Source organism: Pocillopora damicornis, chromosome 13, assembly GCF_964200805.1.
Source record: "Pocillopora damicornis chromosome 13, jaPocDami1.2, whole genome shotgun sequence".
NCBI lineage: Eukaryota > Metazoa > Cnidaria > Anthozoa > Scleractinia > Pocilloporidae > Pocillopora > Pocillopora damicornis.
In genome coordinates, this window is record NC_142682.1 from 16,628,330 (window position 1) to 16,642,180 (window position 13,851).

General features: G+C 38.0%; 1 protein-coding gene and 1 long non-coding RNA gene across 7 annotated transcripts; one reads left to right on the forward strand and one right to left on the reverse strand.

The window, feature by feature from the left end:
• Window positions 1–8,107: 8,107 nt before the first annotated feature.
• LOC149035726 (histamine H2 receptor-like) lies at window positions 8,108–13,255 on the forward strand. The gene is made up of 2 exons (XM_089191327.1): window positions 8,108–8,716; window positions 12,886–13,255. The coding sequence occupies exons 1-2, from the start codon at window positions 8,223–8,225 to the stop codon at window positions 13,253–13,255; spliced, it is 864 nt and encodes a 287-aa protein (XP_089047453.1). The 5' UTR covers window positions 8,108–8,222.
• Window positions 10,291–12,885, reverse strand: LOC149035727 (uncharacterized). Of its 6 annotated transcripts, XR_016182524.1 has the most exons (5): window positions 12,095–12,885; window positions 11,674–11,782; window positions 11,456–11,523; window positions 11,247–11,288; window positions 10,291–10,970 (listed from the first exon to the last, which is right to left on the reverse strand). It is a non-coding gene; the product is annotated as an uncharacterized LOC149035727 (long non-coding RNA). The 6 variants fall into 6 exon arrangements; XR_016182529.1 differs by lacking the exon at window positions 11,456–11,523; XR_016182526.1 differs by lacking the exon at window positions 11,456–11,523 and having other exon boundaries at window positions 11,602–11,782.
• Window positions 13,256–13,851: the final 596 nt, after the last annotated feature.

Here is a 13,851-nt window from a genome sequence, read left to right on the forward strand (position 1 = left end):
TTATACCCGTTCGTTCGGGTTTCCTTCAATGCGTTCTTCGTTTCTTTCTTTATTTTTATTTTTTATTTTTTTGTCTATTTTTTAAATATTTTTTACCCAGCGTCCCCAGGTGATTTTTTCGATCTCGTGCTTTTCTCTTTCCTTCCAGCGCCCATTTCACCTTTATACTGATTGCATCCGTCGTTCTCTGATTAAATTTTAAAAAATTTAGATTCAACTGCTCCGCCTACTGTTTGTTTTTTTGAACAAATATCAGTATGCCTAAAGGCTAATAATAATGGTTAAAATGGTGAAAAGGTATCGGCTGCTCCAAATTCTCGTTTATGAAAAATCGCATTAGAATGGCCAATTATTTCATTCATTTTTAACGACGTAGATGATTCCTTCTGACAAGAGATCTTCGTCTCAAAAGGATCATGATTCAGCCAACAGAAGATACGGTACACTTGCAAACGTCGATGATTTTCACAGCACTGTTAGCTCTGAACGTAGTTTTTACAGTCCTAAGAAATGCGCTTATTTGTTTGGCCTTTTACTGAAACAGGAGATTACGGACATCACTGACAAATATCTACGTGCTGTCCCTCGCTATAGGCGATGTAACAACCATTTCCCTCAATTTGCCTGTTGGCTGCATTTCTGCAGGCTTCGAAGAATGGCCGTTCAATTTCCACTTTTGCCAATTTCTTGGCTTTGTTGTTTCCTTTTGGGCTAAAATTTTTGGGAACATATTGGCGTTAACAGCAGTTAATCGTTTCTTTTGCATAGTCAAACCTCACCTGTATTCAGTTCTTTTCTCAAGAAGGAAAACTATTTTATCAATTATTTTCGTCGTTTCACTAACTTTCTTGGCTTTCTTAGCAGCTACACTTGCCATACCTATATTGTTCGAATGGAACCAATTTTACCTATTGTGTTCGCCATCAGGAAATGACCTCAACAACAAATTCTCCTCTTTTATTACTGGCCTTCTGGCCTTAGCCATGTTCTCAATTTTTCTCTGCTATGGGGCAGTTTATCACGCGATTAGACGCCACAATTCTGTCGTCATTCCTTCTCTATAAGAAGCAGGAGGTCCTGGAAATGTACCTGTAAGTCGTCATGAAATTCACGCATCATGGACTCTTTTAGCTGCCGTCGTAGGATTTTGCATTTGCTGGATCCCACCAGCAACCGTGAGGGCTTTACAAGATATGATGCATTTGCCGGTGCCACCATTTTGGTTGTCTTTTTTCACACTGTTTGGCGCCTTCAGTGGCTGGATCAACCCTGTTGCCTACGGTGTCATGAATAGAGTCATGAGGAAAGAATTTCTCAAAGTATTACGTCGCCAAAAAGAAAACTGATGGAGGCAGCTATTCGCTCCAAAAAATGGTTTCTATTTGTATTCTAGCGTATTCTTTGTAATCTGGGAAGGATCAAAGATCATGCAAAATAAAATTCAATGATATTTTCATTCTGATTCTTTCTCTTGAAGTAGAAATTGCTAGGCTTTTAGTCAGCAATATTGAGATGAGGACTTTGAATGGATCATTCAGTTAGCAATACCCTCTGAATTAGTGGTCTACGGTGGTTGGTTGATGTTCTTCGTAGAAAATCGTTTTCAATTTCACCGACTATGGCAGCATGTCGAAAGGGATAAAAAAATTGCGGTGCTTATCTAGTTTGAACCAATTTTATGCACACTGAGATGCAACTTGGATCAAAACAGTTCAGTCTTTGAGTTAATAGCTTGTTCTGTCAAAGCTTCGACAGATGGTTTCAGAATCGGTTTAACATGCAGATAAGCTGTGAAAGACGCTATGACACCGATTCAATTCAGGTAAGAAATTAGTTTCAAACTGATAACAGCTTGTGGCACGATCATCACTCAAATAGCCTGAATATGCTCCTTATTGGTCGAAAGAGTACTATATTGCCAATATTTCTGGGAAAGAAAAACTATTGCTCCCAAAGAGACAAATCTTCAATCGAAAGCGACGGGAACGGGATCTTGGTAATCAAAACATTGAGGATAACATGTCCACGAGAGAGCGGAAACGGCTACTCACAGTTAAAAACCTTTCAGCGGTAATCCTTTTTTACACTTGTATCCTTAGTTATAGCTTGTTGTAACCAGCTGTCTAACCTTTGGTGTCGCTGAAGAATGGAGGAGGATACACGAAGCTTGACAATTGTCGTCACGCATACAGTTTTTTGCAGTCTTTCGACACTTTTGGCACTAGCTGGAAACTTGCTCGTTTTTCTCGCTCTCTACAGAAACAGGAGATTACGAACTATTACTAACCATTACGTGATGTCTCTGGCAGTGGCTGATGTGATTGCAGCGACCGTTCTTTCTCCTTTTAGAGCAATCGCCTCTGGCTCACGTAGGTGGCCATTCGGTTACAATTTTGCCCAGTTTGCAGGTTTTATTCGACTCGTCTGGGTTAGGGTGTCAGTTTGTTCCCATGTACTAACAGCTGTAAATCGATATTTTTGTGTTGTAAAGCCACAAAGGTACTCCATCTTCTTCAGTAGAAAGAAAGCGATTCTATCAATTATTTTACTTTGGCTAGTAATGTGTGTTATTTCATTGACCGGTGCTCTTGGCTTACAATTTATTTACCTGTGGAATCCAAACAGCATCAGCCTAAACGGCATTTTAAAAAGTGATAAAAAGATTGGAAAGACTGTTAATATCGTTTTCTTATGCTTCGGCTCGCTATCGATTTCGATGGTAGTATATGGTTATGGAGGCGTCTATCGAGTCATACTACAACACAATAATGCTGTCGCCCCTTCTCTTCAAGGAGCCAGTAACTCAGGTGCAGTGTCGGCACAGGAAATAAAATCCTGTCGAGTTCTGTTTGCCACCGTGTTTGGATTCTGCACCACCTGGTTTCCTTGGATTCCTTTGATAATTTTAGAACGTGGTTTTAACATTTCCATTCCATCCGTTGCTCTATCGATTCCAGCGTTGTCAACTTCCATCTCTACGTGGATCAATCCGGTGATCTATGGTGTGATGAATCGAGCAATGCGAAAGGAGTTTCAAAACATACTTCTATGTCGGAATTGAGGGTGGCTGAGAAAATCCATCCGATGACACCGCTGTAGTGCAAATGATCACTTGGTAGAGAGAAACTGAAGCGAGGGCAGCATTAGATTCAAAAACGGAGGAAGTACTAATGGTGTCAGCCCTGCTAAATTGTTTTCACTGGCAAGTTAATGTTTTCCCTGCCCATATGATTTCCTTGAAATTTTTATTTGCCCAAACTAGATCAAACTCTCCGTCAGATCAAATGCTTCACCAAATATCTCGTGTCAGTTTAAGAAATTTCTAGGATTTTTTCATAAAGATGGCCAGAAAATTTAGCAAGCGAAGGTTGCTTGATGCAAGCTGGTACGAATATCAATTGCTAGTTCGGTCATTTATAAAAAATTTCGAGACCAAACTCCGTGAATTTTTTGGGATGTTTTTAAAGCAAAACAAGCCATAAGTATTGATCCTATTTTTCAGCATATGTTTTTAAAAGATACACCATTTCTGCTTTTATTGGTTTAAAACGTTCACAATTAGCCAGGGTCAGAATGCTTCATCAATTTTTCTGAGCTATTTAGTTTTTGTTCATTGTGAGGTACATATTGCCATTATAGCAGTGTTCAGCTCAGCTGGTCTTAACACCCGCTGCAGGCGATAATGAGATTTTCTAAATCATTCCGCTTTTAAGGACCATTGGATTTAATTATTAAAATAAATGACACAACCACCTTGAAGCTGCACCTCTTTAACTTGCGTGGAAAGTTGATATCAAGTTTTGTCTTGAGCAGTGAAACACCTTGAACAGTGATCAGTAGGTTATTCTGTTATGGCATTCTTTTTGCACCCGGTACTTTTTGAGTTATTTTTTTTATAATAAAAAAATAACAACTATGTTAGCGTAAAGAGAGCGGTTTGTTGCTCGCACCAATCAGATCGTTTAGGGTATGGACCTCGCACCAATCATGTGGCCGTATTAGGGTATGTATTTCGCACCCGTGGCCTTATTAGGGTATGTATCTCGTACCAATCAGAGCGTAGTTTTTGCTCCATGGTTGGAGAGGTGTTAAAATTTCAACAAAGTAATGGGGGATTCGGAGAGAGCGGTTCGTAAAATGGAACCATCTTTTAGAATGAGAAATGTTGGCTTTTTCTATTTTTTCAACGTGTATTTTACCGCGCTTTATGAGAAATTCGATACTACTGGACAGATGAAAAAAAGATATTAGATTACCTATAGTAAACGTGTTACTCATGCTGTAAAAATGGTGGATAGTTATTCGAGAGAAAATGGAGTCCTGTGCACCGTCGCACGATCATGGTAATTGTTCCTTCACGACGATAGTGAGTGGAAAAATTTGAATCAAATATTGCTTGAGGTGTTGATGAATTGTACCAAACATTTTGATTTGAGCAGTTCTTTAACGGCAAGCTGTGTTGCAAGATTCATGATTTGTTGTGTGCCGATTATATTTTTCTGAATTGGTTTGCTTGGCGCTGATTAGAGTCTGATTAAAATTAACTATGGACGTTTTTGTGTATGTCTTCGATGCCTGGAGAAAGTGATCTTGTGAAGTCGTTTGCGTTTGGCCAAGGACGAATTCAGATACCGTCGTTAGCATGTTTATTTGATTTTGTTATCTGGAATGAATGATTTACGGAGGTAAGTATAAGTAAGTAGTATGTAATTTACTAACATCGAAAATATATTAAGTCGAAGATACAGCTTTCGGTCCGCAATTTTTCCAACAAAAGAAACACATACCGCTTAAAAAGATGATAATACGGACCACTTGCAAAGCTGTCGAATATTGCGTGAGTTAAATAATCAATAGTCACATCTTATTTACATGCGTGACGTCACATATTCCTTTTTATTTCGTTGGACATCACACCAACAACTACATGAAGGCTTGAAATTATATTAAGATCGATTTTGATCAAGAAACGGGCCAGGAATATTCCACAATAGTGCAAATAATCGTGAAAGCTGATCGCGGAAAAGCGATTGCGTGACGGTCGCCAAGTTGTAAGATGACCAGACGAAAAAACTCTTTAGATTCTCAGTCTGCATTTTGTATTCACTCTGCAGTCTGCAGTCTACATTTTGTACCTAGTCTACATTTTTTTATCCGGTCTGCAGTCTGCATTTCGTACTAACGGGTTACGTGGCACCAATACAGTTTATTTTTGGTTACAGTTATTTGCAGAACACACACAATCTACCACAAAATACCTGTGTGAGAGTTAATTCGACATTTTCGTTCTTTTCCGCTTTAATACTCCTCTTTCCTTTTGTAAAAATGTAGACTTCACTTACAATGTTTCAAGTAATCCACCCACCTCCAAAAAATAACTCTTGCATGCATAGCATGCCTATGTTTTGCAAGAGCAGCTATTTCCTATAAATCATGATCTCACGTCGTGTTTTATCTTGAGGCGTTTCACGCTCAGTTGATTTGTACCTAAATTCAGACGTTTCGGACCCAGTTTGTGCCGGTTCGAAACCAGCCCACTAGACGAATCATACCCGTCCCAATGCTAGAGTGCAAGTGAAATAAATCTTTTAAATACCTTGGAAAATCAGGAAAAAGAAGACATTTAAAACGGTAAGAACCATGCTTTTTACGCGCTTATTCCTGAGATTTGCAATTCCTGCCCTTTTTAGTAAATATTTTCGCCAGCGGGAAAGTCCTTTAAAATAAATGGAAGAATACATTCGTTTAGAAGGTCCAGTTTGTAACAATCTTGTTCACTAGAGAAATATACCACACCATAGAACAACGGCAGAATTGGTGTTACAACAAATTTAAGGGCTAGCGGTTTATCTGCAAATTAGGCTTCAGTCCCCTCGCGTCCGTATTGATATATTGAAATTTTCACACGAAAAGAACAGTACTGCTATGCAGTTTGTCGTGCTATGATCGTTTCTTTGCTGCATCTCGTGTGCTCCTTCTATCCGAACCGTCAGGTACTTTTTGCGTTGTCTTTTGCCGTTTGATGTTTCGCTTTGTGATCGTAATTATTGTTGTCGATAGTTGGCTGTAGTGTAATTTAAGTCTTTGCCCTATAGTATTCTTGAATGTCACTTTGCCGCAGACGCATGAACCTAAAGCTGTGGATAGTAAGGCCAGCAGTTGTTCCACATCTTCCATCGCATTCGTTTAAGCAAAGGATACGGAAACTCCACTAAATCTGGTGTTTTTAGCAAGCATAATCGGCAAAATTTCCGCACAGCCTCATACATCATTATACATCCATATATGGGGCTTTATTATTCAGTGTATCACCAGTAAGATGTACATGCATAATTAAGTATGGGGCTGTGCGGAAATTTTTCCGCATAATCTATCATTGTTTACCTCTATTCCAAAGCTTAAGCCGCTTTAATATTTGATTCTTTTTTCTAAATTTTAGGCTGCGCCTTCGAGGACTACTTGAAATCGTTTCTGTCTTGTTATGTGCCAGTTTTGCAATTACAGGAACTCTTTATTCTTCCCATGATCTTACGAAGTAAGAATCTCCTCTTTGCTTGATATTTAGCACTTTGTCAAGTTGATTCATTCCATGAATATGGCTTAGTTAGTCGTATCAAAACCAAATCCTCCGATCGTGTCCCCCTAATTAAACTGACGGTCAATGTTTCTAAATATCATCTCTTCGTTTTTTTCTAAGATTAGATATCATTCTGTTGAACTCGAACCAGACATTAGCTGAGTTTTTACCTCATTTGAGACACGCTCTTTCATAGATACTGGATCCGCATTGGAGTTGTGGAGTTGACCATCCTCTACATATAGGCTTAATTGTAAAGTTTTGATTTGTAGGAATAAATCGTTTATAAGAAATATTTTTCCCAAGAACACTGCCTTGTGGTACTCCTCACCTAACCTCTTGCCACTCTCACGTTGCATCCTTCCGTGTAAGTAATCTCCAAGAGGCATACGATAAAATATAAGTTATCATTAACTTAGTGCCATTTATTTCTAAAAAATTATTTCCTTTCCCAGTTTATAGTTCCAAACTTCAGTAAATCCATTTCTCTTGGTCACCAGCTGCTGTACACTCAAGGACTCCCTTTCCGCTTCCTTCCTTGACCTCCGCATATTATTTTTTTTCATTTTTTTTTTCTTTTTTATCTATTTCGAAAATCTTTTTTACCCTGCGTCCCCAGGTGGTTTTTTCGGTCTCCCGAATTTTTCCTTTCTTTCTGTTGCTCATGTCAGGTTTATACTCTGATTGCAGTCGTCGTTCGTTGAAATTTCGATCCTCCTGCTTAGTCTCGTGGCTGAATAAAAACTGTTGTATACGGTGTCATGAATAAAGTCATGAGAAAAAATCTCTCAAACTACTACGTTGCCAAAAATTAACAGAATGATGGCTGCAGCTTTATGCTACAAAAAACAATTTGTATTCATCTATACTTTTTAAATGTATTATTTGTAGGAAGGTTCGAAGATTATGCAATATAAAATTCAATGAAATTTTCATTTTGTTTATTTCCCTTGATATAAAACTGCTGTGCTCTTAGATCGGGACTTCTGGAGGAATCATTGTTTACACGTTACCCTGTGATATGCCGTGGTCTACAATTGTTGATTGATAGTTTTTCTTACGATATATTGTGCTATTTCACGCTATTGACTATGGCAGCATGTTGCAGAAGATAAGAAAATCGTTTTTATCTATTTTGAACCAATTTTCATGCACAATGAGATGCAACTTGGATCAAAACACTTGTTTTGACAAAGCTTCGACAAATGATTTTAGAGTCTGTTTAATACGTGCAGTACCAAAGCACCGATTAAGTCTATTGAGTTACATTCCAGTTATATGGTAAGTAGATGAGCTATCAAAGACGCTTTGTCACTGATTCAAGTCAGGTAAGGAATTAGTTTCAAACTAATAACAGCTTGCTGCACGATCGTCACTTAAATAGCCTAAATATGCTCTCTATTGGTCGAAAAAATGTTATACTGCCAATTCTTCTACGAGAGAAGAACTATTGCTTCCAAAAGAATAGTCTCATTAAATCTGAGGGGAATTATAGCTCTTGTTTATTCTCGCAAGATTGGGGATGATAAGTCCACGAGGGAGCAGGAACGGCTACTAACAGTTGAAGCGGTGATCCTTTTCATCACTTGTATTTTTAGTTATAGCTTGTTGTAGCCAGCTGTCTAACCTTTGGTGTCACTAAAGAATGGTACAAATAGAGGAGGATACACGAAGCTTGACAATTGTCGTCATGCATACAGTTTCTTACGGGTTTACGACACTTTTGGCACTAGCTGGAAACTTGCTCGTTTTTCTCGCTCTCTACAGAAACAGGAGATTACGAACTATCACTAACCTTTACGTGATATCTCTGGCAGTGGCTGACGTGATTGCAGCGACCTTTCCTTTTCCTTTTAGAGCAATCGCCTCTGGCTTACGTAGGTGGCCATTTGGTTATAATTTTGCCCAGTTTGCAGGTTGTATTCAATTCTTCTGGACTGGGGTATCAATTTGTACCCTTATGCTAACAGCTGTAAATCGATATTTTTGCGTTGTAAATCCACAAAGGTACTCCATCTACTTCAGTAGAAAGAAAGCGACTCTGTCGATCATTTTAGTTTGGTTAGTAATGTGTGTTATTTCATTTACCGTTGCTTTCTCTTCGCAATTTGTTTACCTCTGGAATCCAAACGTCTGCATGTTCCGTGTTATTACGAATTCTAAAGCTAGTAATGTCGCTTACTCACACTGTAAAATTAAAAGAGCTGATTTGGCCCCAAAAATGGGGCCAAAACGAGTGAGTCCAGTTTGGCACTTGCTTAGGGTCAATTCAGCCCCATTGAAATGGGGCTGTTTTTGGCACCAATTTTGGGGCTGAATTGACCCCGTTGTAGGGGCCAAATTGGACCATGTGAAGGGTGAATTTGAAAAATACAGGGGCCACTTTGAAATTTATAGGGGCCAAAACAGCCCCCGAAATTTCAGCCCTCTCACAAATGGCCCCTTAAAAAAGAGCCAATTCAGCTCCATTGTGGGCCACTTCAGAAGTAGAGGGCTCTTTCCTCTCCATGCTGATTTTCCCCCTTACATTCAAATAATGAAAATACACCACATACTTTATCTTTCAAACACTCATTTATTAGCTTCTAGATATTGTTTCTGTAAAAACCTTTTATGCTACCTGATTTTACAGTTATTAAGAATCTTATTGTGGTATAAAACAGACAAACTTTGAAACATCATGTGAAAGAATATAACATACATACATATTTTACATTAATTCAACCATTTTCTAAAATAGATCTCTTCCCTAAATCAGTATACTTCTTAACAGTGCAAGCATTGCAAGAAATTACACCCAAGAGACACTTGTGAGTAAAGCTTCCCTTTTCAATGACTTAGCAAATGTGGTAATGTAAAGCAGCTTATAATTAAGACTGATTTAAAGTACAGAAAATTATCAAAATAAGACAGAGGCAACAAATGGTCCAGTTCCTGCACAAGAATATAGATCTTGTTTGATTTGTGCATATGAAAAACAAAGAGCCTTAGAGCAGCAAAGAGTATTCTTCCAGTGGATGTGAGAATACATGCACTCATATTACTACTCTAGATATTATCAAAATATAAACTATCAGCAAGTACTACCGCAGGCATTTGCCAAGTCATTGAAAATAGAGGAAACAGTGACAAGAGTCTGCCTGTGCCCAATTTCAAGCAATGCTTGCTCTAAAAAAAGTCAAAATTGCCTTTGACCGATTGTAAGAAAATATAAATAAGCCAAGTAACCCAAAGAGAGCATCAAGAATCTTTTCTTATGAGAAGTGACAAATTACACTTCCCTCTGTTACTATATTCAGGTGATTGATGTATTGAAGATCTCCAACAATTAAAATTTGTGCTGGACATAATCTCTGATTGCTGAATCAACATCAGCTACTCTATGCAATAAAAACAAGTTTTACAACCACATTAAAATCAAGCCAAAGTGCAAAAAGTGCCTGTAGCCAGAAAAAAAGAATATATATATATATACACACTTAAGTTAAAGAATTAAAGAGGATGCATCAATTCTCTGTGACTGAGTTTTGTGCCTAAGTGCTTGTCAGACAGAACTTTTCTGTCTGACAAGCGCTTAGGTGCGAAATTTTGAGTCACAGAGAATTGATGTGTCCTCTTTAATTCTTTAACTTATGTATACTTAGCTCTACTACCACAGCATTGAGCACTTTATGCCAAGGTAGACTCTATCCCCACATTTACATATATTTATATATACATATTGTTTTTCTAAAACTATAAGCTAAAACACCAGAAATGGAAGTGGAAGTTTAGCTCAATGTGTGTAATTTGTCTCCCATTCAAGACTTGAAAAACTAATGTATGACTCCCAAAATATCTGAAAAAAATCAGCTATTCTATGTCCAATTTTTATCTAATGGTTTGACAACAGGAATATTTTAAAAAATTGCAAAATCAAAAAAACTAAACAAAAAGGCAAAATTAATACAACCCCAAAGTACTTGAACCTTTGTATCTGGACTTCATTGGCAAATGGGCTCAGAAATTTTAGCTGTTCATCTTAGTACCAAAGTAGCAGTTTTTTGGACTTGTACCTCCAAAATGGTCACAACTTCATTAAATGCATGTGATGACAAACACACAAGAACAAAGGTCATGAACTTAAAAGGTGAGAGTGATTATTTTGCAACTTTTTATTTTAAGGCAAGAGATTCAGCACCACAAAATTGTCTCTCTTCACTGCAAGCAGAAGAGGTGAAGCAATAGATTTTTAGACCATACCAATCCATTCAGTTTCCCAGTCAACTTAGTCTAGTATCCTGCTAACCATACAAGGATACTCTGCAATAATTTTTTTTTGCAATCCACTGTTGCTCAGAGTACTGCTGATGAGATATCCCTTCTGGGTATCCAACTCTACTGAGGCAGAGAACTGTACAAAAAAACAAACAAATGAGCAAATTAATTTGTTGTCGGAGAACAGTAAATTTTTGCAACTACAAAGTTGCAAAATATTTGTAAGCAAACTGTGCATAAGAAGTAAAAACACAATAATGGTGATCATCAATGATGTATTTTCACCAAACTGTATATGTACTTATCAAGAAAAGAAATCATACATCTATGCACTTCAGTTTTAGTTCAGTATTCATGAATAAATAAGGATTGCTTGTAGACTTAAAAAACAAAACAAAGAAAAGTTTCTTACCCTCGATGGTAGTTGGAATTTCGAAAGCCATTCAGGAGGAACCTGTAGGTAAATATCTGTTTTCAAAAAAATTAAACTGTCTGATAACATCCTATCAATTCACTAATTTTTTAATTTACCAGATTTAAAAATTGGGTTTACTTTGTTTTATGTATGGTGCAAGTAAATACATATCTAACATATTTCAATAAAAATAAAGCAAATCTCGCCATTTTTGTAGGTGCAATCCCCGAGATTTGTCATCTTTAACTGACCAACTGGCACCTTGTGTGTTTTCCTTTAGGATATAATCGAAAGAAAGTAGTCGATAATGTACTCTTCACCATCCTGCTAAGTTTAATATAAAAGAACTTACTTAGACAGTGCTCAGTTCTGTCGCCTCGTCCATAAAACAGAGATCCTTGAGCGATTTATAATATTGATTTACCCATTTCTTTCGGTGCCAATGTCACCTCTAAATTTTCATAATCGCTGATGTTTTCTGAATCATCAATCGACGTTTGAACCGTCTTACTCGAAGGACTTGATTCTGCACGCTGAAAGAGTGATAGCCAAAAAATCAGCTTAAGTGGATGCAAACAAAGACGTAGACATAAAAATATCAGTTCATCTTTTCAAGAAAAAGATTAAGAATTCAGAGTGAGAGATCCTAAAATCAGAGAATCTTGAAATAAGTTAAATCCATCTTGTGCAAATGCAGTATTCGAACTGTAACCGTCTCTATCTCTCGGCGCCAAAATTTGATCACGTGACTTTAGTTGCGAAACCGCTGAGACTCAACAAGACTCGGGAGAAGAGGCGAACCATTCATGCGTCAAATTCTCTGGTGGGAAAATTAATTATCGTACCGACGAAGAACTCGTGTCATCTCTAGGTTCAGCGTTCATTGCAATCAATTTCTTGAGCTTTAGACGCTCTTTTATAATAGGGATGTAGTGCCTTGGTACGTCTGCATCTTGGGCGATCGCAAGGAGATCTTGGCCACCGCAACCGTCTTTTTCTGCAATATAAGATACGAACAAAGATCAATGGAGCGGTCAAGTTTGTGAATGTAAAGTTGCAGTAAAATACGTTGTTAAGAAATTTCTTTTGCCTACGTTTCCTTTCTTAAGTCTCATTCCATGCGACTGTAGCCAAGAAACAGCCTCTTCAGTGACGAATTCGCTGCTATAATTCATTATTGTTTCCGACGCACGTGGTCTAGGTTCGACTAATGCCATCACAGCCAGCTCACGCTCACGTCTCGAGAAAAAGCCAACGATTAATTCGTTGTGTGACTCGGTGTTCAGTTACGAGAGGAACCGTTGAAAATTTGAACACTTTATAAGGAATAGTATAGGCAACGAAATATGGTCGAAAAACGAAAATTATTTTCATATTTTCTTTTTTTTTCAAAAATTGCACCTCGTTGGGGCCAAATTGGTCAATCCTACTTGGCTCTTGGAAGGGCCAAATTGAGAAAAAGTTCCAAAGTAGAATTCATAGGGGCCAATTCAGATTTTGGAGGGGTCGAAATGGTACTTGTCACGCCCGTTTTGGCTCAAATAGTCCAAAACGAACCTTGATGGGCCAAACTGGCCCTCGAGAAATTGGGGCCAATTTGGCTTTTGGGGTCAATTTGGCTCTTTTCATTTTACAGTGCATGCTTCGGCTTTCTATCAATCTCGATAGTAGTGTATGGTTATGGAAGCGTCTATCGAGTCATAATACGACACAATAATGCTGTCGCCCCTTCTCTTCAAAGAGCCAATAGCTCAGGTGCAGTATCGGCACAGGAGATAAGATCCTGTCGAGTTCTTTTTGCCACCGTGTTTGGATTCTGCACCACCTGGTTTCCTTGGATTCCTTTGATAATTTTAGAACATGGCTTTAACATTTCCATTCCATCCGTTGCACTATCGATTGCAATGTTGTCAACTTCCATCTCTACGTGGATCAATCCGGTGATCTATGGCGTCATGAATCGAGCAATGCGAAGGGAGTTTCAAAACATACTTCTATGTCGGTGATGACACCTTTGTAGTGTGAATGACCACTTGGTAGAGTAAACCTGAAGCGAGGGCAGCATTAGATTAAAAAACGGAGAAAGTATTTATGGCGTCTGCCCTATAGAATTAGTTTTAGCAAGTTAATGTTTTTCCTTCACAAATAGTACCCTTTGCCGGTCCAAAGCAAACTCAACTATCTGTTAGATCAAATGCTTAAAACATTTTTCGATATTTTTTCAAGAAGTTGGCGAAAGGTTCAGCAATTGAATGTTCTCGATGCATGCTGAGAAGAGAATGAATTGCTAGTTTTAACATTTATACAATATTTCTAGATCAAATTCTGGCGAATTTTAGGATGTTTTGGATGTAAAACTAGCCATAAATTTTGAACCCGTATTTCAATTGAAAGTATTCAGCCAGTATTAATGTAAAAATAGTAAAACACTGAGCTGGGCAGGAGTCATCTTAGCCGGGTTCAGAGTGCTTCGATAATTTTTGTGATATATATTTTGTTCGTGCTGAGGTCTATGCTGTACAGCGTGCTCAGTTCTGCTGGTCTTTGATACTTGCTGCAATCAATGGTGAACTTTTCTCGAAATCATTCTGTTTCAAAGGAA

Excerpts from the sequence above, each read along its gene's own strand:
- LOC149035726 (XM_089191327.1), top strand. The coding sequence starts at position 8,223 with ATGGTACAAATAGAGGAGGATACACGAAGCTTGACAATTGTCGTCATG. Across the intron at positions 8,717-12,885 it reads TGGAATCCAAACGTCTGCAT|TGCATGCTTCGGCTTTCTAT; the intron begins GTTCCGTGTTAT and ends TTCATTTTACAG.